The 23,629-nt window shown below is 47.3% G+C and overlaps 1 protein-coding gene across 3 annotated transcripts in view; it reads left to right on the top strand.

Annotated features, from left to right (window-relative positions):
- Window positions 1-23,629, top strand: part of FAM193A (family with sequence similarity 193 member A) — a gene marked incomplete at its 5' end in the record, with an annotated part of 177,018 nt that overhangs the window by 125,742 nt on the left and 27,647 nt on the right. For 2 of the 3 annotated variants that reach the window (XM_079704779.1, XM_079704780.1), the window contains 7 exons: window positions 1,372-1,484; window positions 1,619-1,861; window positions 4,223-4,376; window positions 4,492-4,671; window positions 10,382-10,633; window positions 20,848-21,046; window positions 22,013-22,285. In XM_079704779.1, coding sequence (XP_079560905.1) covers window positions 1,372-1,484; window positions 1,619-1,861; window positions 4,223-4,376; window positions 4,492-4,671; window positions 10,382-10,633; window positions 20,848-21,046; window positions 22,013-22,285 — 1,414 coding nt within the window. The remainder of the gene's footprint in view (window positions 1-1,371; window positions 1,485-1,618; window positions 1,862-4,222; window positions 4,377-4,491; window positions 4,672-10,381; window positions 10,634-20,847; window positions 21,047-22,012; window positions 22,286-23,629) is intronic. The other variant, XM_079704781.1, reaches the window with a different exon arrangement.

A 23,629-nucleotide genomic window follows, 5' to 3' on the forward strand; every position in this document is an offset into this window, starting at 1 on the left:
TCCCCACGGACTCCTCCTAGGTGGGTGGCGTGTCCCCGGTTTACTCGCCAGGGTGCATACAGTGAAGTCGCAGGGCTGGGACTTGGTGCGCTCCACATGTGCCAGGGGCCGTGCCTTTGTCATGGCTGCTGGCGGCCCCGGCGCACCCCTTCCTCCAGCGGCTCTTCCCCCCACCCCTCTGCCTGCCGCTTTGGCAGGACTCCCGGGGGCTGCGGTGTGGTGGTCTCAGGGCCTTGGACTTCATTGGGAAACTTGCTTCCCATGCATGTGCCGGCTTCTCTCCCAGTTAGTCTCCCTTGCCGGGCATGCTCCCTTGGCCTTCCCTAGGTATCGGTGGCCCCAGCCTCGCCCGCACCTGTGGTCTCCTCTGGGCGCCACAGGTAGACAGAGGGCACCCGTGCTCCACTCGCTTACCTGTGTGGCTTCTGTCCTGTCCCATGGCTCTTCTGGCCACCACCCATCCCATTGCCCAAGCCGGTCCACAGGCTCCTTCTCTAAAATCCAGAGGCTCGCCCGCTCCAGTGGAAGTTTAGGTGCTGCTTCCCAGGTGGTTCCCGGGTCCACCCCTTCTCCGTGCTCCACTGGCGTCCTCTCCAGCTGGCCTTCCTCCCTGCTGCGCTCCTTCCCACCCACCCACTGCTATCTTGGTGCTGACTGTCCAGCTTCCATCTTGCCTCATAAACGTCTGTTAAACTCATGGGCGCTGGGTGCCACGGCTCTGTGTGCACAGGCCTGATGGCGGTGAGGCTGTTCCCCGAGACTCACTCCTGCTCAGCCCAGGCTCAGCAGCTGTTGAGAGTCTTGTGAGGGGATGCCCAGCTCAGTGCTCTTTGCTCGCCCGGACGCCCTCCTTGCCTCTGATGGGATTACCAGCACTGCACCTGGGCCTTGCTGAGTCTTGGCACCTGCCGGGCAGCTTCCCCACCTCTCCAGCATGCTGAGCAGATCTCCCGGGGCACCTTCTACATCACGGTTTTCAAATTTGGTTTCTTGCCTGTCCCCTCTTCCAGAATCTAAGCTCCTTGAGGGCAGTGATTATCTCTACATTCCTGGTACCTAGCAAGTACCAAGCCCATGGCAGATTCAGGGTAAAGGCTGGGTGTCTGCTGTGAGGGGCACTGCAGCGTGTTTGCTGGTGAGGAAGGCTGTTAGGGGTTACTGGTCCCTGGCCTGTGTCAGGGCCTCTCCCAGCCCCACGGCTGTGTGCATCACACATCTGCAGCCCCTTTTCCTGGCCCTGCCCCACCTTAGGAAGCTGTGGTCATTGGTTCTGAGTGTGACACACACTACCATAATTACTGGAAGATATAAGCTGTGTCATGGGGCAGCGCGTCTTGCAAAACTAACCCGTTGTCTCGTGGTTTCCTCCAGTTGACGAACAAGAAGGCCATCACTGGCGAGAACAGCTTCACAGACACCATGAGGCACGTGCTGTCGTCGCGACTGAGCATGCCCGACTGCCCCAACTGCAACTACAGGAGGAGGTGAGCCTGCGTGTGCACGCCGCGGGCCTGCGGGACCCTCGCTGACCCCACAGAGGGCCGGCACCGACCTCTAAAGAGCACGGTCTGACCTTCTCTGTTGGCTGTCTCGGTAACTGTCCTTAATTCCCAATCAGATGTGCTTGCGATGACTGCAGCCTCTCACACATCCTCACTTGTGGTATCATGGACCCCCCCGTCACTGGCGACATCCACATTCACCAGCTACCACTCCAGGTGGACTCTGCTCCCGACTATCTCTCTGAGATGCGCCCACCTAGCGTGTCATCAGCAAGCTCAGGGTCAGGTTCCAGCTCTCCCATTACAGTTCAGCAACATCCCAGACTCATCCTCACAGACAATGGCTCTGCACCAACTTTGTAAGTCGTGACTTTGTCGTAAGGTTTCAGAAATTTAACTAATCCAGTGATGAGAAGTAGAGACAGTAATGTCTGCAGAAGGATGGATAGCATTATAGTGCTTTTCAAGAAAAAGGACCCTTCATTTTTTTAAACAGCTTTTAAAACATGGAATCAGTAAGCCCAAACTTTGACACTGTTTCATGACCTGCCTAAAAGAAGGTGAATGAATAAATGCAGTAAGGCAAACAAACACATGCTGGTCTGCAGGGAAGTGTTTCCCAGCGCCGGCCTGGCCCGCACTCACTGGATCGTGGGTGGCCAGCCCGCTGCTCATTCCGCCTCATCGTCAGCCCAGCATCCATGATTGTTCCATGTCTTGCTGAGAACTCAGATGATCGCTTTAGCAAGCGATTGAAGGGTTCTGTTCTCTGTGTTCCCACGTGACCTAGAAGGATGTTTTGTACAAGCGAGGTGGCTGTGCAGCTGTCGCCAGTTCACAGGGAGGGGAGTGGGCCCGTGTTTCTTCGGACTTGTGGCCATGTCTTGTGTTGAGGCTACCTGCTCTAGCTTCTGGACAGGCTGCACGCGGGTATGTGCTTTTATTTAAGAAATAAAACATGCCTTCTGCATGTCACAGTGTGTGTGGGTGCCGGGAGCCCTGTGGAGGTGACCGGCCCCCCCGCCACGGCTCCCAGTGGAGGGATGGGGCCCCGCATTTCTCAGACTTCTCGCTTCCCCCGTCTGGATTTCGCACGGTGACTCTGAGGCTTTCCTTTGGAGTCTTTCAATTCTCAATATGGATTTGGTCTCAAACACAAAATTAGTGTAAAGGGATTGATTGGCCTGAACGCCGTGACTCCTTTCACTGAATTCAAGGTGCTTCGTAGCCGTAGAAGCTGTAGAAGCCCTGTGCTCTCAGAGCCGGCGCAGAGTGTTGGGGGCTTCCCGGCTAGCAGCTGGCTAGCTCGTCACAGGCGCGTCCCGCAGCTCAGCTTGTGTGGTCGAATAAGAACTTACATTGGAAGAGCTCGCCCCACTCCTGTGTTGTGGCGGCTGGCACCAGCCGTGGCCTCCCACACTCTGTTGAGTGGCGGAGCCGGGGCCACATGCAGATGCTCTGGGCGTCTGGCCGCCAGCACCTTGTGATCCGTGTCTTCCCGGTAGACACTCTGTGATCCGCGGACCTCCATGTGGCCGCTGGTTCGTGTTGTCTTTCGTGGTGCCGCTTCTAAGTTGGTGAAATGGAAGCGTGGCAGTTTAGTTGCTGGGCTGCAGTGCTGTCTGGACTTCACAGGTTTTGGGGTCGCCTCCATCGCATGGAGCACGTGGTTTAGTTCCTTCATCTCTGCGCCTTGGCTTCCTCCTCTGGGTCGTGGTGATGCTAACACCTCAGGAGCGGGTGTGGGTGCAGCCCAGGGCAAAGCCTGCTGTTAGCTCAGGTGCAGTGGGCCCCCAGGAGGCCTGCTGGGCACCGTCCGTGCTTGCTGTGATGAGCTCCGGATGATAGCACGTTGTAGTCCTTTGACTCTTGTTTTCCTAAAAGTGGAAAAGAACCTGAGTTTGGCAATTCTGGACACTCTTCCCTAAAGCCAAAAGGTCTCCAGTTCTTAGGATTGTGCCTTCTGGAGGCCATTGAGTGTTGAGGCTCAAGGCGGACGTGGTGGCATGTTTACGTGGACCCGTGGGGTGTCCACTTACAGTCATGCCTTGAACCATGCACGCTGAGCCAGGAACTCTGCGCCAGCTCTTTTCACGTACCAGAAAGTCATACATTTTAAGTGGTCTTCATAGGCTCTAGCCGTGAAGTCTTCTTACTTTTTTTTGGTAGATATTCCATTTGCCCATCGCTTGGATGTCTTGCTAAAAGCTGATGATTAAGATTATGACTGGACTTGGCCACAGCTGGCCTTGTAGTGAAAAATCTCGTAGTATTTTGTCGCATAAGTGCCTTTAAGTTTTGTTCAGCTGGCTGTGTCTGAAATATTGGCAGTTATAAAAACAAATGGTAAAGATCTACGGTTGTTCTCCGTACCCCTTTAATTAGAATCAAAAATTGTGTCTGCTTGGAAATGGCAGAGAGAACAGTTGTACACCAGGGCACTTCAACTTGAATAGATTTGTAACATCAATTAATCTGATGAAATTTTGTGGTTTCCTTAATGTTTCTCCTTCTGGAGTCTTGTTTTCCGTTCTTCCAAATAGCACAAATGGTAATCTTCCAGGCATTTCCTCTTGCGTTCAGGTTACTAGGAGATGCTGAGGAGCACGCGTGGCACTCAGTGTAACACTCCTGTGAGCGAGAGCAGCGTCTGCTTGGCAGGTGGTGCACTCGCTGTGCTCGCCGTGAGCGGCCTCGTGCTGACGTCTCTGCTTTCTCAGTTGTAGTGATGATGAAGATGTTGCACCACTGTCAGCTAAATTTGCTGATATTTATCCGCTGAGTAACTATGATGATGCCGAGGTGGTGGCCAGCATGAATGGAATCCACAGTGAACTGAACGGCGGCGGGGAAAACATGGCCCTGAAGGATGAGGTATGGGCATGCGTCTTCATAGTGACAGTAAGTGACATCAGACGGTGTCTGGTGTGTCAGTTTCCTCCATTCTTCTGTTTCAAAAAGTGTAAATTACAAAGGGTTGTTTTTAAAGTCCCCTCAGGTAAGCAGTACCAGCAGTAGTTCTTCAGAGGCTGATGACGAGGAGGCAGATGGCGAAAGTAGTGGGGAGCCCCCGGGAGCCCCAAAGGAAGACACAGCTCTAGGAAACGGGGGCCCTGGGAAGGAGGAAAGTAAAGTGGACAGTCCACCCCCGTCTTACTCAACTCAGCAGGTATGATTTTATTTTTTCGAACTTTGTTTTGCCAGAGGTCTCTTTTCTGCCTCTAGTTTCTCTAAACATGAGCGTTATTGAATACAGAATTATTTTATTTCGAAAAACTTCTGAAGATTAGACCTGGAGAGAGTCGAGGCATACTTGCAAAATAAGCAAATGTGACTCGTACCCTCACTTTAATCTTGTTCCTCTTTCCTGAATCTGTAATCAACGTTATTTTTTTTTTGTGGCACCGCAGAGTAGCTCCAGATATTTAAGTGTTGTGGAGGTTTTTTGTCTGGGAAGCAAGGGAAGGGCTTTTTTTTTAATAAAATGAAAGAGTGGAATGTTAAAATTTCAGAAAAGGTTGGTTTTGTAAGGAAGCTTTTCTTTCCTGATAGGTATCTGTTTTTCTGTTAACCGAAGGTGCGGGTACCTTACCAGACTATTGTTTTTTCTTAGAGACTTAGAGTTTTATAATAGATGCTCAAGCAGTTTTTAAATAAAAGGAAGAACAAATGAAGGTCCAGGCTGATTAAAACCATTTTAATAGGTGGTGTAAATCTGCAGGAAAGGACACTAGAAGGTATTATTACCCTGAGAAGTCTCGCTCCCACCTCCTTCCTCATCTACCGGCTGCAGCGCCTGCTCACCCCCAGCCCCTAGTCCCAATACGTAACCAGTTTTACCTATTTAAAACTAGGTCCTTCCAGTGTTTATTTATGCAAATACAAATATTCTTCGCCTTTTCATGAAAAAGGCTTATACTAATGCACACTCTGTTCTCTTCCCTGCCTAGCAGTGTGTCCTGACAGGCTTCACCTGTACAGAGCGCACTTCCTCTTGCTCCGCTGCTGGTCTCTTTGTATTCCATCGTGTGGACGTGTCATAGTTTTGTTTTGTTTTTATCTTTAGTCCCTGCTGATGGACACTTGTGTTTGCTTCCGTTTGTTTTCCCATCATAAACTATTCAGTGAGTAACCTTACATATCTGACATTTTATACGTAGGCAGTTCTGTCCCTAGGAGCGGTAACCAGGAGTGGCTTTACTGGGTCAGAGCGTGATGTCCTCCCCTACCCTTGGAAGAGCTTTGAACTCTTGCCAGTCTGATAGATGAGAAGTGGTAACCCCGTGAGGTTTCAGCTTTCATTCCATTTTTTATGGGCAAAGTTGAGCATTCTGTCATATATTTAAGGGCCGTTTGGGTTGCATTTCCTTCTCTGTCTTGTTTTTGTGTGTGTGTGTGTGGTACGCGGGCCTCTCACTGTTGTGGCCTCTCCCGTTGCGGAGCACAGGCTCCGGATGCGCAGGCTCAGCGGCCATGGCTCATGGGCCCAGCTGCTCCATGGCATGTGGGATCTTCCCGGACCGGGGCACGAACCCGTGTCCCCTGCATCGGCAGGCGGACCCCCAACCACTGCGCCACCAGGGAAGCCCCTCTGTCTTGTTTTTGAGTTTAATAATTCTTTGTGGGGACTTCCCTGGTGGTCCATTGGCTAAGACTCCACACTCCCAATGCAGGGGGCCCGGGTTCGATCCCTGGCTGGGGATCTAGATCCTGCATGCCTCAACTAAGTGTCCACGTGCTACAACTAAAGATCCCGCATACCAAAATGAAGATCCTGCATGCCACAACTAAGACCCAGCACCTCCAAATAAATAAATATTAAAAAAAAAAAAAGTTATTTATATATTGGTACAGGTCATTTATCAAGTATGTGATCTACAAATATTTTCTTTTGGTCTGTGGTATGTCTTAGTTTTTTATGGTGTTTTTGAAAAGCAAAAGTTATTAATTTTGATGCATTCCAGTTTATAAATTTTTTCTTTTATGAATCATGCTTTTGAAGTCATACCCAAGAAAATTTTACCTAATACAAAACTCTCTTTTCCTCTATAATATTTATAATTTTAGCTCTTACTTAGGTCTGTGGTCCATTTGACTCAGTTTTTTTTTTTTTTTTTTTTTTTTTCCTGTACGCGGGCCTCTCACTGTTGTGGCCTCTCCCATTGCGGAGCACAGGCTCCGGACGCACCGGCTCAGCGGCCATGGGTCACGGGCCCAGCCGCTCCGCGGCATGTGGGATCTTCCCGGACTGGGGCACGAACCCGTGTCCTCTGCATCGGCAGGCGGACTCTCATCCACTGCGCCACCAGGGAAGCCCTTGACTCAGTTTTGCTTATGGTCTGAGGTTAGGGTCCAAATTCATGTTTTTGCATATTTGGGTATCCAGTTGTCCCAGTACCATTTGTTGAAAGGGCCATCCTTTCCCCTGTTGAATTGCATTGGCTATTTGTCGCAATCAATTGACTATAAATGTATGGGTTAATGTCTGTACTCAGTATCCTGTTCATTTGATCTCTGCGTCCTTAAACCCATACTCTACTTGACTATTGCTTTATTGTAAGTTTGGAAATTGGGTAGGATCTGCCCTGCAGCTTGGCGGGCCTTTTTCAAAATTGTTTAGGCTTTTCAAAGTCCTTTGCATTTCCATATACATTTTATTTTTTATTTTATTTATTATTATTATTATTTATTTTTTTTTTTTTTGCCATACTGCATGGCTTGTGGTATCTTAGTTCCCCGACCAGGGATTGAACCTGGGCCACCACAGTGAAAGCGCCGAGTCCTAATCACTGAACCACCAGGGAATTCCCCGTATACATTTTAGGAACAATTTGTTACCTTCTACAAAAAGTCCTGCTTGGATTTTGATAGAGGTTGCATTGAATTCTTGAATATTTGATAGAATTCATCAGCAAAATTCTCTGGGCCTAATCTTTTATTTGTGGGATGATAAGGATCAATTTTGGGAAAATACAGTCTTAACAAAATTGAATCTGTCAGTCAGTGACCATGCTGTTTCCATTTATTTAGATCATCTTTAATTTCTCTCAGCAGTTTTTAAAAATTTCTAGTCTGTGGTTCTCGAACATGTTTCTTAAATTTATTCTTAAGTATTAGATGTCTTTTGATTCTATAGTAAAGGTGTTTTCTAATTTTGATTTTCAGTTGATTGTTGGTAATATATAGAAATACAATAGATTCTTATATACTGATCTTGAATTCTGCAGCTTTGCTAATAAACTTGTTTTAGAAGGGTTGAAGTTTTGTGGGTTTGTTTTTGGGTTGTTTTTTTTTTTTGGTAGATTACTTTGGACTTTATACATGCAAGATCATGTTGTCTGTGAATAAACAGTTTTACTTCTTCCTTTCCAATCTGGATTCATTTAATTCCCTACTCTTGCCTTATTGAGCTAGCTAGAACCTCCAGTACAGTGTTGAATAGAAGTGGTGCAAGCAGATGTCTTTGCTTATTCGAGTCTTAGGGGTAAAGCATTCAGTCTTTGACCAGTAAAGTATGATGCTAGCTGTAGGTTTTTCATAGATGTCCTTTGTCAAGTTGAGGAAATTCTGTTCTACTCCTAGTTTCTTGGGAGTTTTATCATGAACATGCTTTGGGTTTTTCAGATGCCTTCTCTGCATCTGTTGAGATGTCCATGTGGTTTTCATCCTTTATTCTGTTACCGTGGTGTATCTCATCAAGGGATTTTCATATATCAAACCAACCTTGTGTTCCTGGGATAAATTCCACTTGCTCATGGCATAGAGTCCCTTTTTCATATGTTGCTTGATTGGTTATGTTGTTAGGGTTTTTGCATCTGTGCTAATAAAAGATACTGGTCTATAGTTGTCCATCCTTATGATGTCTTTGTCTGGCTTTGGTATCAGGGTGATACCTGCCTCATAGAATGAGTTGGGAATTGTTTGTTCTGCCTATTTTTTCTGAAGGAATTTGTCTAAGATTGAGATTTCTTAAATATTTGATAGAATTCACAAGTGAAATCCCATGAGCCTGGTCTCTTTTTGTGGAAAATTTTGTAATTACTAATTCAAATTTTGTTTACTTACTACAGGTCTATTCAGATTTTCTGTTTCTTCTTGGGTTGAGTTTAATAACTTGTGTCTTTTTAGGAATTTATCCATTTCATCTAAGTTGTCTAATTTGATATCATATGGTTGTTTATTATACTGTCTTTTAATTCTGTAGAGTCTGTAGTGATGTTAATTCCTGATTTGGGTAATTTTGTTTACTCCTTTTTAACCCCCTCAGTCAGTCTGGCTATAGGTTTGTCCATTTTTGTAAATAACCAATTTGGGGGTTTGTTACTTTTCTCTGTTTGTCTCTTTTCTCTTTCATTGATTTCTGTTCTGATCTCCATTATTTCTTTCTATATTCTTTGGGTTTGATTTGTTCTGTTTCTAGCTTGTTGAATCTAAAGCTTAGATAACTGATTTTAGAGCTTCCAAATATTGAGACTTGTTTTATGGCCTAACATGTGGTCTGTGCTAGAGGTGCACTTGAAAATAATTTGTATTCTGCCCCTGTTAGGTGGAGCTGCCTGTAAATGAAAGTTGGGTCAAGTTGATTGATAGCGTTAGTCAAGTCTTCTATATCCTTACTGATTTTCTATCTAGTTCTGAAAATTTTTGAGAGAGACATATTGAAGTCTTCAAGTATACCTTTTGGGTTGTCTGTTCCTTTTTCAAATCTGCCAGTTTTTGATTCATGCATTTTGGGGCAGTGTTGTTGAATGTGTATCCATGTAATTATTGTTCTATCTCCCTAATATATTGGCCCTTTTGTCATTATGAACGGTTTCCCTGCTAATACTTCTTATCTTAGACTATTTTGTCTAATATTAATACTCCACCTGTCTTCGGAATATTGTTATGTTATATATTTTTTCAGCTCTTAATTTCAGCTTCTTTGTGTCTTTGAGTCTAAAATTTGCCTTCCAGTCTTTTAGTTTGGTCTCATATTTTTATCCTATCAGTCCTTGCCTTTTGTTTGAAATGAGTCATTTACATTTAATGTAATTATTGATAATATCTACATTTACCATTTTGCTGGTTATTTCTATATGTATCATGTTTTTTGTACCTCTGTCCCTCCTTTACTTCCTTTTTTCATATCAAAGAAAATTTTAGTGTACCATTTTAATTCTGCTATTGATTCTAGAGTTACATTTTTTTGTTTGTTTGTTTGTTTTAAAGTTTAGTTTTTTAAGGAGTGTGGGGAGTTGGGAATAGGAAGAGCCCTGGGTGAGAAGGCTAGACTCCTTCTGCTCTTACCTAAAAGTTCTAGCAGATTTGCATGAATAAACGCTTCTCAATTTGTTTTTTTCCTTTGGTTGATTTCCAGAGCCTCAAAACGATTGCCTTTGACAATTATGTTCAGTTTTACACTTGTTTTGAGGGAGCAGAGTCACCGACTGCTTCATTCCAACTTAGCCAAAGTCCCATCTCTGGTGCATTTTGAAGAATCTCTGTGTAACCATCCGTTAAGCAGTGTGAGCCCGGCGGAGCCTGGCACTGGTGGCCTTGTCCTTGGTCCCAGCTCCCTCTCTCCACTCTGCCATCGTGCCAGTCCCCTTGCCCCTGCTCAGACAGGCACGGAATGCAGGTGGGTGTGGCTGCTGCCTCAGCAGACACCCAGCTGGGGTGAGGTGCGCACCCCCTTCTCTTTTCAGGTCTCTTCAGTCCCAGTCCTGGGGGCCCTCGTTTACCTCACAAGGAGGGACCCGTCAACCTGGGGTGTCAGGACGGGCCCTGCTGCCTTTGTATCTGCTGTGTGACTGACTCTAATTCAGTCCGTACAATTCTTTGTTTCCCTAAATACTAAATACTCATTTACTAAATACTTCTTTTTTCTTTCCCTTTAGGCAGAGCAAGCCCCAAACACTTGTGAATGTCACGTCTGTAAACAAGAGGCGTCTGGATTGACGCCGTCGGCAGTGACCGCTGGAGCCCTTCCTCCCGGCCACCAGTTCCTGAGCCCCGAGAAGCCCACACACCCCGCTCTGCATCTTTACCCCCACATCCATGGACATGTGCCCTTGCACGCCGTCCCACACCTGCCTCGCCCTCTCATCCACCCCACCTTGTACACAGCGCCCCCCTTCACACACAGTAAGGTAAGTCAGGGCAGAAAGGGCTGGAAAGCTCACCCGTCACTCAGACCTTGAGGGGTACATGTTGAAACAAACGGAAATCCAGAAATTGGCAGCTTGTGTAGGACAGCATCCACGCTTGATTGGAGGGTCTGTAAATGTTTCCTTTTACCGTAATACCTTAAACTCTTAGAATTTTGAACCTTTACACTTGTAAAAACAATCATGAAAGTCATGGTTTATTCCTCCAGAATTAACTAGTACGTGAAGAGTTTTTTCAGATGGTGCCGGAGTGACGGGTTGTGCTCAGGGACCTTCCACACGGGGCTTCTCCCCACTCAGAGAGCAGGTCAGTTCTCTACCCGCAGCTTTTCGAGGCCTGACTCTTTTTCTCAGTGTGGTGGGTAAAATAATTCGAATGTGACATGAGTCCTCTAACGCTGGCTGGGCTCTACAGGGTCTAAAATTAAAATGACTGTCCTCTAAGCATGAGACCGAGGACTTTTATGTAGAAAGGAACAAGCTTGAAGGAGGGACCCTGGGTGCCATGCAGTGCAAGCCCGTGTGCCGGCAGGTGAGTGGGAGGGGCTGGGGGCAGACCGGGAGGCCTGGCCAGGAGAGTAGTGAGGGGCTGGGAAAGTGTGTTTTGCGTGCATTTCTTCTCCGAGAACCTCAGGTTTGTTTAGTATCTTAGACTTTGCAGTGAGATTTTCAGGTTAGTTTTGTTCTTTGTGCCTCTCTAGCTATTTTGAACTTACCTTTATTGACTCTTATCATGAATTTTTATTTTTTGGTCACTTATTCTGCCTCGTGTTATTAGTTCTAGTCAGTCAAAAGTAGAATTTTCCCCAAACTCTACTGATAACGTTACTTAAAGCAGTGATTCTCCACTGGGAGAGAAAGGGAGGACGTGGCCTGCAAGGGGCTTTCTCAAGAAGGCCACACGTTGCCATAGCTGGGGAGGGGCACAGGCGAGAGATTATAAGCACTGGTTTATAACAGAGTGTCATCAGCTTGTCATGTTCTCTTATGATAAGTGCTTGGTGACCACTCACATTTATGCTTAAATTTTATTAGATTGAATTGCTCAGTTTGAACACTTAATGATAGCTTTGTTAATCGGGTGATTTTAAGTAGCATTATTCAGCTATGTATTCAAGGCCAGGCTATTCTCATGGTCTCCCTGATCCACAGCCCTTGCCCTCTGGGTGAACGTATGAGTTCGGGAAGCTGTTGGCCCCCTGTTCTTCCCTGCATAGAGCTCCAGTTTCTAGTCCCTAGGGAACTACCCAGAGAAAAGAGTATAGAATGGTCTCTCATACTTTCTTGCTGGTGGAAGCTGTTCAAGAATTAGTTCCTAAAAATCTTCAAGTAAAGTAGTGAAATTGATTATTCCCAAAGGCTATTGGGACCTCTAGTTAAAACTGATTTTTTCCCCCTGAATTTTGGCCTTTTCTCAGGACGTCATAAGTAGTCTATAGAAGGGTAAAGGGGAAGGAGAACATTTCGGGGGGAGCATCATCTGTATCGAAATCTATTTATTTGATACCCATTAAACTGTAATCCAGTAGATAGATGTGAAAGATTCGTGGCTGGAAAGGCAAATATGGAGGACAAGCTGTTAAGCTGTATTTTAGCCACTTTAGTATTAAGGTCAAGATTATTCAAATACATTTAAAATACACTAGTTGGATGCCATTTTTATTTGGAAAAATGAGATACATTTGACAGAAAACTTCATTTGTACCTGGTATAAAAATGTTTGCTTTTCTAAACAATCTTACGTTGTCACTTAACCAGGTTTTGCAAAGTTGGTTTGTGTTATTGGAGTTAGTTTGACTTACTTGAGTACTGTGGCTGCGTCTGTACCTAAATACATCGTTTGTTCCCAGCCCCGTAGGAGACGGTAGAGAAGAAATGCACTGTGTTAGAAGGACACAGACTCATCCTCAGCTCCGTCAGAGCAGGTTTCTCAGAGAGGCCAGCACCGTTCAGCGTGATGGTCCACGCACAGCTGGGAGGAGGGAGGTGGTGCTGAGTGTGGCGGGCAGCTGTCCCCATTGAGGCTCTTCTGACCTGCTGGTGTTTCTGTGTTGTCAGGGCCTTTAGAAATTTCTGCTCTGGTTAAATGACAGCTGTCGCCTTGAAGACTTTATGTCACTGTAGTTGTAATTCTTTTAATTCATACTTTTGCCATCAGGGGCAGATATATTTAGGACCTAAAATGCTTGGAATGAGTGCTGTTAAAATTTTATTTTCTTGAAATTAGAAAAACTTGAAGACTATTTCTGTTTTCAGATGTCTTCATACCAATGATACATTTCATTTGTGTGTTCAGATGTGTTATTTGAAAGTTAAAAGTAGTTGCAGGAGGTAAATATAGTGATGAAATACTAGAGAAAAAATTAAAACTGTAAGTGATAGGGGATTTAATTTCCAAATATTTGGGAATCCTCTAGCTATCTTTCTGTTACTGATTTCTACTTTAATTACATTCTGGTCTGAGAGCATACACTGTATTTCTGTTCTTCCGAATTTGTTAAAGTGTGCTTTGTGGCCCAGAATGTGGTCTCTCTTGGTGAATGCTCCATGTTCCTTCAGAGGAATGCGTAATCTGCTGTTTTTGGATGAAGTAGCAGTTGATTGATGGTGCTGTTGAGTTCAGGGGTGTCCTTACTGATCCCTCCCTGATGGATCTCCCCGTTTCTGATGGGGGAAGGTTGAGGTCTGCAGCTATAATAGTGGATCCACCTGTTTCTCCTGGCAGCTCTGTCAGGCTTTGCCTCATGTAGTTTGATGCTCTTTTGTTAGGTGCTTACATGTTTAGGATTGTTATATGTTCTTGGAGAGTTGACCCTTTATTATTAAGTAATGGCCCTCTTTATCCCTGATAACTTTCCTTGCTCTGCAGTCAGCTCCGTCTGCAGTTAGTATAGCTCCACCAGCTTTCGATTAGTGTTCCATGGTGTATCTCTCCCCACCCACCACTTACAGTAGGTTTCTTGTAGACAGGTATCCTTGGATCTTGGGTTTTTTGGGAGGAGGGAAGGTTCTTGTTGTTTAATATACTCTGATAATCTCTGTATTTTCATTGGTGTATTTAGACCGTTCACTTTTGAAGTGATTCTTTTATGTGTTTGGATTAATAACAACCATGTTTGTAACTGTTTTCTGTTTATCAGAGGCTTCTTTTTCTGCCTTCTCCACTTTTTTTTTTTTTTCTTTTTGTGGTATGCGGGCCTCTCACTGTTGTGGCCTCTCCCGTTGCAGAACACAGGCTCCAGATGCACAGATTCAGTGGCCATGGCTCACGGGCCCAGCCGCTCCGCGGCATGTGGCATCTTCCCGGACCGGGGCACGAACCCATGTCCCCTGCATTAGCAGGCGGACTCTCAACCACTGCACCACCAGGGAAGCCCTGCCTTCTCCACTTTTAATTGAGCATTTTCTGATTCCATTTTATGTCTTCTCTTAGTATATTAATTATGCCTTTTTTTCAATTTTAGCAGTTGTATTAGAACATATATTTTAACTAATCTCAGTCCCTGTTCAGATACCACTATTGTGCTTTATATGTAGCATAGGTACTTTTTAACAGATTATTCCCAATTCCTCCCTCCCATCCCTTGTGACATTGCTGTCATTATTTTCATTTATCCATATATTAATCACCTAGTACACTGTTATTATTACTTCAAGCAAAGTTATTTCTTAGATCAATTAATAATAAGAAAAATAAGACATTTTATTTTACTTGTATTTATTCCTTCTCCATTGCTCTCCCTTTCTTTATGTAGATCCAAATTTCTGACCTATATTATTTTCCTTCTGCCTGAAGAGAATCTTTTAACATTTCTCGCAGGGCAGGTCTGCTGGAGATGAGTTCCCTCAGTTTTTGTTTGTCTGAGGAAGTCATTATTTCTCCTTCACTTTTTTTTTCTTTTTTTTTTTTTGCGGTACGCTGGCCTCTCACCACTGCGGCCTCTCCCGTTGCGGAGCACAGGCTCCGGACGCACAGGCTCAGCAGCCATGGCTCACGGACCCAGCCGCTCCGCGGCATGTGGGATCTTCCCGGACCGGGGCACGAACCCATGTCCCCTGCATCGGCAGGTGGACTTTCAACCACTGTGCCACCAGGGAAGCCCTCTCCTTCAGTTTTGAAGGATAATTTCGCTGGATACAGAATTTTAGGTTGGTGGGGTTTTTTTTCCCTTGAACACTTAAAACACAGTTAACTCCACTCTTCTTGCTTGCATGGTTTTAAATGAGATGTCCTCTGTGATTGCGTTCCTCATTCTGTATGTGCAGGGGTTTCTCCCCCTGCCCAACCCCACCCCCTTAGACCGCTTTCAAGATTTTCTCGTTGTCTTTGGTTTTCTGCAGTTTGAATATGATATGCCCGGGTGTGGATTTTGCAGGTATCTATTCTGTCTGGTGTCCTCCGCGCTTCCTGGGTCTGTGGTTTGGTATCTGTTGTGAGTGTGGGATGTTCTTGGCTGTTACTCCCTCAGATGTCCCTCCTGCCTGTTCCACCTCTCCTTCCAGACTCCAGGCACCATATTGAAATGTCTTCTGAAATTGCACAGCTCTTGGACATTTTGTTCTTTTTTTTGGTCATTGTTGGTGGTGGTTTTTCGGGGGTTTTGTTTGTTTGTTTAAATTCTTGTTTCTCTTTGCATTTCAGTTTGAAAAGTTTCTCCTGACCTATCTTGAAGCTCATTGATTCTTTTCTTGGCTGTGTCCAGTCTACCGATTCTTAGTTTCTCTTACAGTGTTTTTTATTTCTAGCATTTCTTTTTGATTCTTTCTTAGAATCTCTCTGCCCATATTACCCATTTGTTCATGCATGTTGTATACCTTTCCCATCAGAGCCCTCAGCGTATGAGTAATTTTAAATTCCCTGTCTGATGCTTCTCAGCCATTTTATCTTGTTTGTATTCCCTCTTAACTGCTCTGCTGTCTCTCCCTGGACCTCTGGTTAGACCTTCTCATCCTGCACGTCATACCTGATGGTCTCTCCATACCTGAAATGTGTCTCCTTGTCTCTTGGTCTGTTCTGAGAACTTTTCTTGGATCAGTCTTCCAGTTAAGTGGTTCTCTATAATTGGGTCTAACCTGCCTCTTAAGTTTGAGTTTTTAATCTCACCTGTACTTCTTATTTCTAAGCTTTAATTTATTTATTTTTCAAATATGTTAGAAACTTTTTATACTCTCTTGTTCCTTGATCACTTTTTCTTTCATCTTTCCTCTCTTTAAGCATTTTACACATAGTTATTCTGTGTTTGAATGAAACCTTGAGGATCTAAATCTGTTTTTATCATGAGATCATGTTTTGTTCAGCAGGTGCTGAATGGGGGATGCTTCCTCAAGAGGGTTCACATTTGCTGGTGCAAAGGTGCCAGCAGGGAGCTGACCCCCTGGGACCCTCCAGCTCCCCTTGTCTCCAGCTCTCCTTCCTCCCGTGGGACCACAGACCCATCCCCTCCTCATGGTGACGATGACGCACACGTCCCCAGGGCAGCCATCCCTTCCCGCACCTCCACTGGGTCCTGTTTTTCTTGCCATGTTCTTGTTGGTTCTTTGTGGACCATTTCCCTTGCTTTCTCCATAGCTCAGCCCTTTGTTACAAAAGTGTTTGGTGCCGTTTATCTGGGATGTCGAGTGAAGTGGCCCCCCTTCACTGGAACACGCCCGCCCGGGGAGGGAGAACTTGCGGCCTTGGAGACGAGTGCATGGGCCACACCTCTTGCTCCCCAGCAGAGCAGGCTCCCCTGCTGCGCGTGGCCCGGGAGCAGTGCTCGAGGCTTCCAGCTTTAAGTCCTATGTCTTCTCCATCTGGAGAATGTGTTTTGAAGCAATTGCCCCATTAGGGAGGGCCTGGAGCTGAAGGTGGACACATGTCTTGAAGTCTCCACGGGAGCATAAGGGTTATTTGGAAACAGTCAGTGAGTTCAGTGCAATGAGCGGAGCCTGGTGGCGTGACTCCCACGGGGCTGTGGGCCTGTGAACCTGTCACCCCCTCGCCGGGTTACTTGTGTACAACCACTGCAGAAGTGTCTCATAAAGTTAAACGTGGTACAAGTGTAAGTTCAGTTGGAATTCGAGGGAGAAAAATGCTGTGTGGAAAATAGGGACATAAATAGATTGCCATCTGGGGGTCATGTTGTGACCTGCGATCTGCGTTTTATTTCAGAGGCAGAGTTCAGTTCTTCTGAGCCTAAGAAACAGCGAAACAGAGGTGGGGCTCTTGCCTCTTCTCCTCTGGCAGGAGTATTGAAGAGCCTCTGAGAAGAAGTGCAGAGTAGAGGGGTTGTCACTCTTTTGTTCGCTGGGATATAAGTGGACCCTTTTGTTTGCATGCTGGGCGTCAGCGGCCTCTCCCACCCGTGCTCAGTGGCTCAGCCTTGTGCTCTCTCGGCTCCGTGCTCATGGCATCTGGGATGACATCTGGGTGTGAGACGGGCTGGGTCTTAGGTTCCTACATAAACGCAGAGGCGTGCGTGGTGAGGGCATCAGTTAGTGTGTGTGTCGGAGCTTCCACTGAAAGCAAAATTTTGCTTTCCCGTGAGTCAGTTTTGTCTCAAAGAGGAGAACAATTGAGAACTTCTGTTAATTGAAGCCATGTGGATTTGTATAAAGATTGAAAGCAGTGTTCCAATTTAATAGCGTTATCCACATGTTGAGAGGCTTATTTTGTGCTTAAATCATTAGTGTTTTTATGGAGGCGTGGCCCCAGAATGGTCTGGGTGACAGGTGCCTATTTTTTCCCTGAAGGAAACCCATAGCTATGGAAGTTAGTAGGCGTCTTGTGCAGAAGCATTTGTACAAATACAGCTTGCTTGTTACGGACCCCTGCTCCCTTTGTTCTCTTTGGCTGGGCCTCCTGTTTTGAGTAGATGGGCTTCTGAAGAAGTATGTGAATCAGATGTATAGAATCGCTAACTTATGTCTCCAACATAACAGTTCCATGGCTACATCCCCTTATTCTGCCAAGTTAAATTCTGCCCAACATTTATTGAACATCCAGTATGTGCCAGGCCCTGTGCTACATGCTAGAAAGATAAAAGCCAGTTAGTCCCAGTCCTTGTTTTCAGAGACCTCGCAGTCTAAAGAGAAGACAAAAACATAGTCAAATTTGAAAACTCAAAATACTATGACGTACCTTAATGGGAATTGTAGATGCGGAGTAGGAAAGTAACACTGAAGAAGGAGAACTCCCTGAGCCTGTGGGGTGGGTTTGCAAAGACGTGATGCTCAGGTATCAAGAGTCCTGAAGGGTGAGCAAAAGCTCTCTGGAAAGATGCAGGCGGTGGCTACCGGCGGTCAGCCAGGCTTTCTCCAGGAGGAAGGAGCCAGCAACGCTTGGCCGTGCCCAGAGGGTCTCCGAAGTTCTTGAGTAGCTTCCGAGCCCTCAACGTGCTTCTGCTGTTCCAAGCTGCTTCTCAGAGCTGACATGGTGAGCAAGCGGCTGCTTCCCACCTGTCAGGTATGTCTGCCCTTAGCAGAAGGTCTTCAAGACTAAGAAACCTTCTTCCATTTGATCGTTAGTTTTCATCCGTCCCTTCTCAGCAAAGCAGCTCTTAGTTTGTCACTTCTTTGTGGAAACTGACATCTGCTGAAATACAGGTTTCTTGTCCTTGCCCTTGCCCCTGGGGCTACTCCACCAGAACAGCTGGTCCAGGCTTCTGCTTTGGTCCTGGGCGTCCAGTCTAGCCCTGTTTCTTCCCACTTTCAAATCCTGAATCCGCTCCAGCCTCACCCTCCACCTTCGTCCCTCTGAGCCCGTTCAGGGTCAGCGGGTGCGCTAAGCTGCTCAGCGGCCCGAGATGAGGGAGGGAAGCGGGGGCGGGGGTGGGGTTGGGGGCTGGCTCGTGTCTAGGGAGACCCACCTTAGCACTCGGGAAATGCCTCCTTTGGGCCCGGCCATACGCTAAACCCTTGACATGCACTGTCTGGTTTAATTCTTACCGCGTCCCCTGGAGGTAGGTATTTCCAAATTACAGATGAGAAAACTAAAGCACAAAAAGATTGAGTAATTTGCCTGAGGTCACACAGCTAGTAAAGGGCGAGCTGGCCCTGAACCCCTCAGACTGGGCAGCCCGGAACGTCCAGCTCCATCACTGGCCACGCCTCCCAGGGGTGGGGCCAGAGACAGCAGCTCTGACCTGAGCTCAGTCTCAGCTCAGACGTTGCCGGCCTGGAGCTGTCGAACCCTCCCCTTCCTCCCCACCTGCCCCGCCAGCGCTCCAGCCCTCCCCGGCCCCTTACTAACTGCTCTCCGCATCATCCTTGCCCCTCTGGCTCCTTCACCAGGTTGCCACAGATCCATGTTTCTAATCAGCTGACCAGACCGTCTCACCCTGCTGCGTAGAAACCTCTGTGGCTCCCCAGCCCCTTCAGGACGGAAGTCACACGGAGTTGTCTCTGCTGTGGCCCCTGCAGCCCGTCAGGTTGTGGCAGACTTGCCCCTGGACATTGGCCATCCCCGTGCTCTGACCCTTCCCTTCGACCCTCTGCCCAGCCAGGCCCTCAGGGTTCTGCCAGACCATCACCACCTCTGGGAATCATCCCCAAACCCTCCCACGTGAGCTCACAGCACTCACTGCTCATTCCTGTGTCCTCAGGGACATTCCCAGCGCAGACCTGTAGCTCCTCTGGGTGGGCCTGGGCACACACCTGCAGAGGGAAGGCCGTGTGCTGCATCCGTGAGATGCTGGGCCAGGATCCAGGCGGCCCCGTCCCCTTGCATCTTATGTAATTTGAGGCAAGGCAGACATTAAACCAATAGGTTAAAGATAAGTCTTGAATTATGACTGTGGTAAGTGCTGAGAGGGAAAATTAATGGACTTTATAGTGTGTTTGATGGGAAGGCCCACTGTGGTCTGGGTGCTGGGTGGTGAGAGCAAAGGCAGTGCTGGCTTCTCCGAGGACGTGACATCTAGGCTCTTGCCAGTAGGATAAGTGTAAGTTAGCAAGGTCTGAGCTGAGATTAGGACCTCCTAGAAAGTGGACACAGTGTGAGCCAAGTTGTGGGTCAAGAAGTAGCTTGGAGTTTGAGGACCAAGGAAAGACCCGTGTGTCCAGGGGCTTTGTGAGCAGGAAGGACGGGGGAGGCCGGCCACGTTCAGGACTTTGGGTTTTACGTCAGAGCAGTGGGAGACCAGTGGCACAGCCGAAGTGTGGGAGTGACGCCCTCCTACTCGCATTCCATGAGCCCACTCTGGCTGCGGTGGGGAAGACTGTTGGGGATATGGGGGGCGGGGGCAGGGGGCTGTGAGACGGGGGCCAAGGGGAGGGAGGGCCCAGGACGTGTACAGGGAGCAGCTGACGGCCAGTCACCCCATAAATGTGTGGACCCAGCGCCCTCCCTTGGCACCTTAAGACAAGGGTCTTCCCCTCCCCGCCCCGGGGAGGGTGGGTTTAGAGCTCAATGTAGAATCCATCTTTTCTTCACACTTACACTGCACTTTGTCCAAGTGTGAGGGAACAGTGTAAGGGAGGGAACAGTGAGGGAACATTTTTATGAGTGATTCCAAAGTTGACTTTGCAGCGAGCAGGGGCTACTCTTCCTTGCGGTGTGCGGTGATTTTTAAAATGTCAGATGAGAATAAGCCACAGGAACAGATCTCATGCAAATGGACCTCGTTTAAAATGAGACTGGGGGCTTCCCTGGTGGCACAGTGGTTAAGAATCTGCCTGCCAATACAGGGGACACGGGTTCCATTCCTGGCCCGGGAAGATCCCACATGCTGTGGAGCAACTAAGCCCATGCGCCACAACTACTGAGCCCGCTCTAGAGCCCGCGAGCCACAACTACTGAAGCCTGCGCGCCTAGAGCCCGTGCTCCACAACAAGAGAAGCCACCGCAATGAGAAGCCCGCGCGCAGCAAGGAAGACCCAAGACAGCCAAAAATAAAAACAAATAAATAAATAATTTTATTTAAAAAAATAAAATATGTGACTAGGGAGGAATGTTAGAAGTCACTGAGTTGTCTAAAGTTTGTCTGATATATTCCTTGAGCATCAGTTGCTTTTAAAATCTACATCTGGTTCAAATTTGCCCCGTCACGTACAGCCTCATAAATAAGTAAGCCTCTGCGAGATGTGCTCCCCAGGACACCTGTTCACGGCAGGCGTATCCCACAAGGTTTCAGTAATGACTTGTCTGTTTGTAGTTTAACTACTTAGGTAAATAGAATATTAATTTTGATATATGATTAGAACATTTTTTTTTGTAGGCTTTACCGCCAGCACCTGTTCAGAATCACACAAATAAACATCAGGTATTCAATGCATCTCTTCAAGACCATATTTATCCGAGCTGTTTTGGGAATACTCCAGAGTGGAATAGTTCTAAATTTATAAGTCTTTGGGGATCAGAAGTGATGAATGATAAGAACTGGAATCCTGGCACTTTCTTGCCAGATACAATTTCTGGTAAGGAACTCATTAAAACTTTCTTAAAGTTTAAAATGATCTGTGCTGAGTGGATTGCCCTCTCTGTTGCTGCAGTTCCCCAGTAGGGGCCCGGGCTGCTGCTTCCCCTCACCTCCACCTCTGGCAGGAGGCCCCTTGGCCCCTTCAGGCTGCTCCAGCCACCCATGCCTGCCGCCAGGAGCGGAGCAAGGCTCTGGGCTTGGTGGCCCGTTGCCGGCACAGGAGCCGGACGGGCCTCGGACACTGGGTCTTTCCCGCCCCAGGGCTGCTGAGCGTCTTGGCTCCAGGGTGCAGTGTTGGGCCTTTGGTTCTCGAGCATTGGTGACCAGCAGACCTCGACCCAGTGCAGCAGGGTGGTGTGGCTTGAATGCTATGACTTACGTTCCTTTTCTCTCTTTCTGCACTGACCCTACATGGGACCTGTCCCCTCTAACAAGCACCTTCCTCCTTGCGGCCTCAACTGCTGAGGTGCAGCTGTTCCTTCAGTGGCAGGGCAGGGCATGCCTTAAGAGGGGTTGGTACCTCTACCTCATCTCTGTCTTCACGTGGTCAGAGCCCCTGGTGGTCCCACACCCCCGCCCCTGCATGTGCTCAGAACAGCAAGCTAGACTTGACATCTGGTCTGTGCGTAGAAAGGGTTTCTAACTGTGTGACCTTGGGCAAGTTGCTTAGCCTCTCTGAGCCTCAGTTTCTTCATCTTCAGGATAGGAATGATAGTACTAAGCTCAGAAAGTAGTTTTAAGACATTAAATAACTTTTGGAAAGCACCTAGCACAGGAATTGGCACATAGTAGGTGCTCAATAAATTTTTCTTCTGAGATGAAAACTAGTTGACTAGTGTCATCCCATTGGAATCCTAACTTAGTAGCAGCCCCAGTGTTAACAGTTTAGTCAGCAGGTGTCCTTTAGGTTTTAGCTAAATGCTCTTTCTTTTAGAAGCCTTAATTTTCCCATTCTTCTCTGAAGGGAATGACATATTAGGGCCAACACTCTCAGAAACAAGACCTGAAGCTCTTCCACCTCCATCTAGCAATGAAACGCCTGCAGTTCCTGATAGTAAAGAGAAAAAAAACGCTGCGAAAAAGAAATGTTTGTATAATTTCCAAGATGCTTTTATGGAAGCGAACAAAGTTGTGATGGCCACGTCGTCAGCCACTTCCTCTGTGTCCTGCACGGCCACCACGGTGCAGTCAAGCAACAGCCAGTTCAGAGTGTCGTCCAAGAGACCACCCTCCCTCGGTAAGGCCCACCAGCTCGCAGGGACCCTCGGGGTTGGCACTGCGTATTCGCTCCTTCTTCCTCAGCATCTCGGTAATTCCCTTTCACTCGGCCTGGCCAGAGATGTCAGTGTAATTAACACCTAAGAATGCTCATGCATGAAGAGCATGTCCTCTAGGACTCTGATGAGAATTTTACTGTCACACTGACACCCTCTAGGGCTTTGCCACACTGTGTCCTGCCTTTCCTCTCTGCGCTTCTTGTTCTGTGGTAGGAAGAGGTCGTTGCTTCCTGAACACGTGGAGGAATTTTTAGGCATCTGAAAGTAGAAGCCTCATGGAGAGTCAGCTGATGGGGCTGCTGACCAGCCCGAGATGCATCCCCTGCTGCCGTGCAGATCCCTGGTGTGGAGGTGGTGTTGCTGTCACAGTCTGACCTGAGCACAGCGAAGAGGGGGCTTGAAAGCAAGGGGGCAGTCAGAGACCAGTGGCAAATGTCAAAGAGACACGGGAGCCGGATCAGAGAGGCCTCACTAGCCAAAGTTAGGACTGTTTGAGCATCGGAAAGAATAAGGAAACGGATTGTAGCATGCAGCTAAAGTCGAGAATCCTTCGGGACGCTCAAAAGAGGGAGTCAGGTGGGAAGCTGTCTGGGTGGAAGCTTGCTGCTGACTACGTATGCAAGACCGGTACAGATAGAAGGCCGCTCTGCAGCCAGCCGGTGACAGGGGCCCGGATAAGCGTCCTCATGGGCGTCAGGACGTTGGATCTCAGTTTGGGGAATGCAGTATTTCCGGTGTCTGGGAGCAGCACCCACAGGTGACTGCCAGGTTGCAAAGGGAAGATAAGGTGCCGACTGCCCCCCTGCACACCTGATCAGATGTAGCCTCACCGACAGGAGCAAACACATTAGGTGCTTCCTGTGCAATCAGATGGGAAGATCCAGCATAACTTTTGCAGGATTCGTGCGTAGAATATTTTCAGCTAAATCGGACATGAGACTGTAAATCCAGAATTGTGGACAGCTGGCCTCAACTCAAAAAATGTCACTATTGTGGAAGGAAAGAAAGAAAGTTTAAAAAGATGCTGGGTTGGGGGAAAACCTGCAAAGGACTGTGGGAGAGGCCAGAAGCCTGGATGGGGTTATACATGAGATGAGAATGTCACCTTGAGGTTAATTGTCTGTAGTTGGCGCTGGTGTCGAGGTTTACGGCAAAGCGTGCATGTTCTCAGGAGTCCAGGCTGGAATGTTTAGGAGTGAGTGCAGCTTGCTTCCACATGTTAAGCCACCAGTAAAGTGTGTGTGTGTGTGTGTGTGTGTGTGAGAGAGAGAGAGAGAGAGAGACAGGAAGTAAATATAACAAAA

Source organism: Hyperoodon ampullatus, assembly GCF_949752795.1.
Source record: "Hyperoodon ampullatus genome assembly, chromosome: 1".
Classification (NCBI taxonomy): Eukaryota; Metazoa; Chordata; class Mammalia; order Artiodactyla; family Ziphiidae; genus Hyperoodon; species Hyperoodon ampullatus.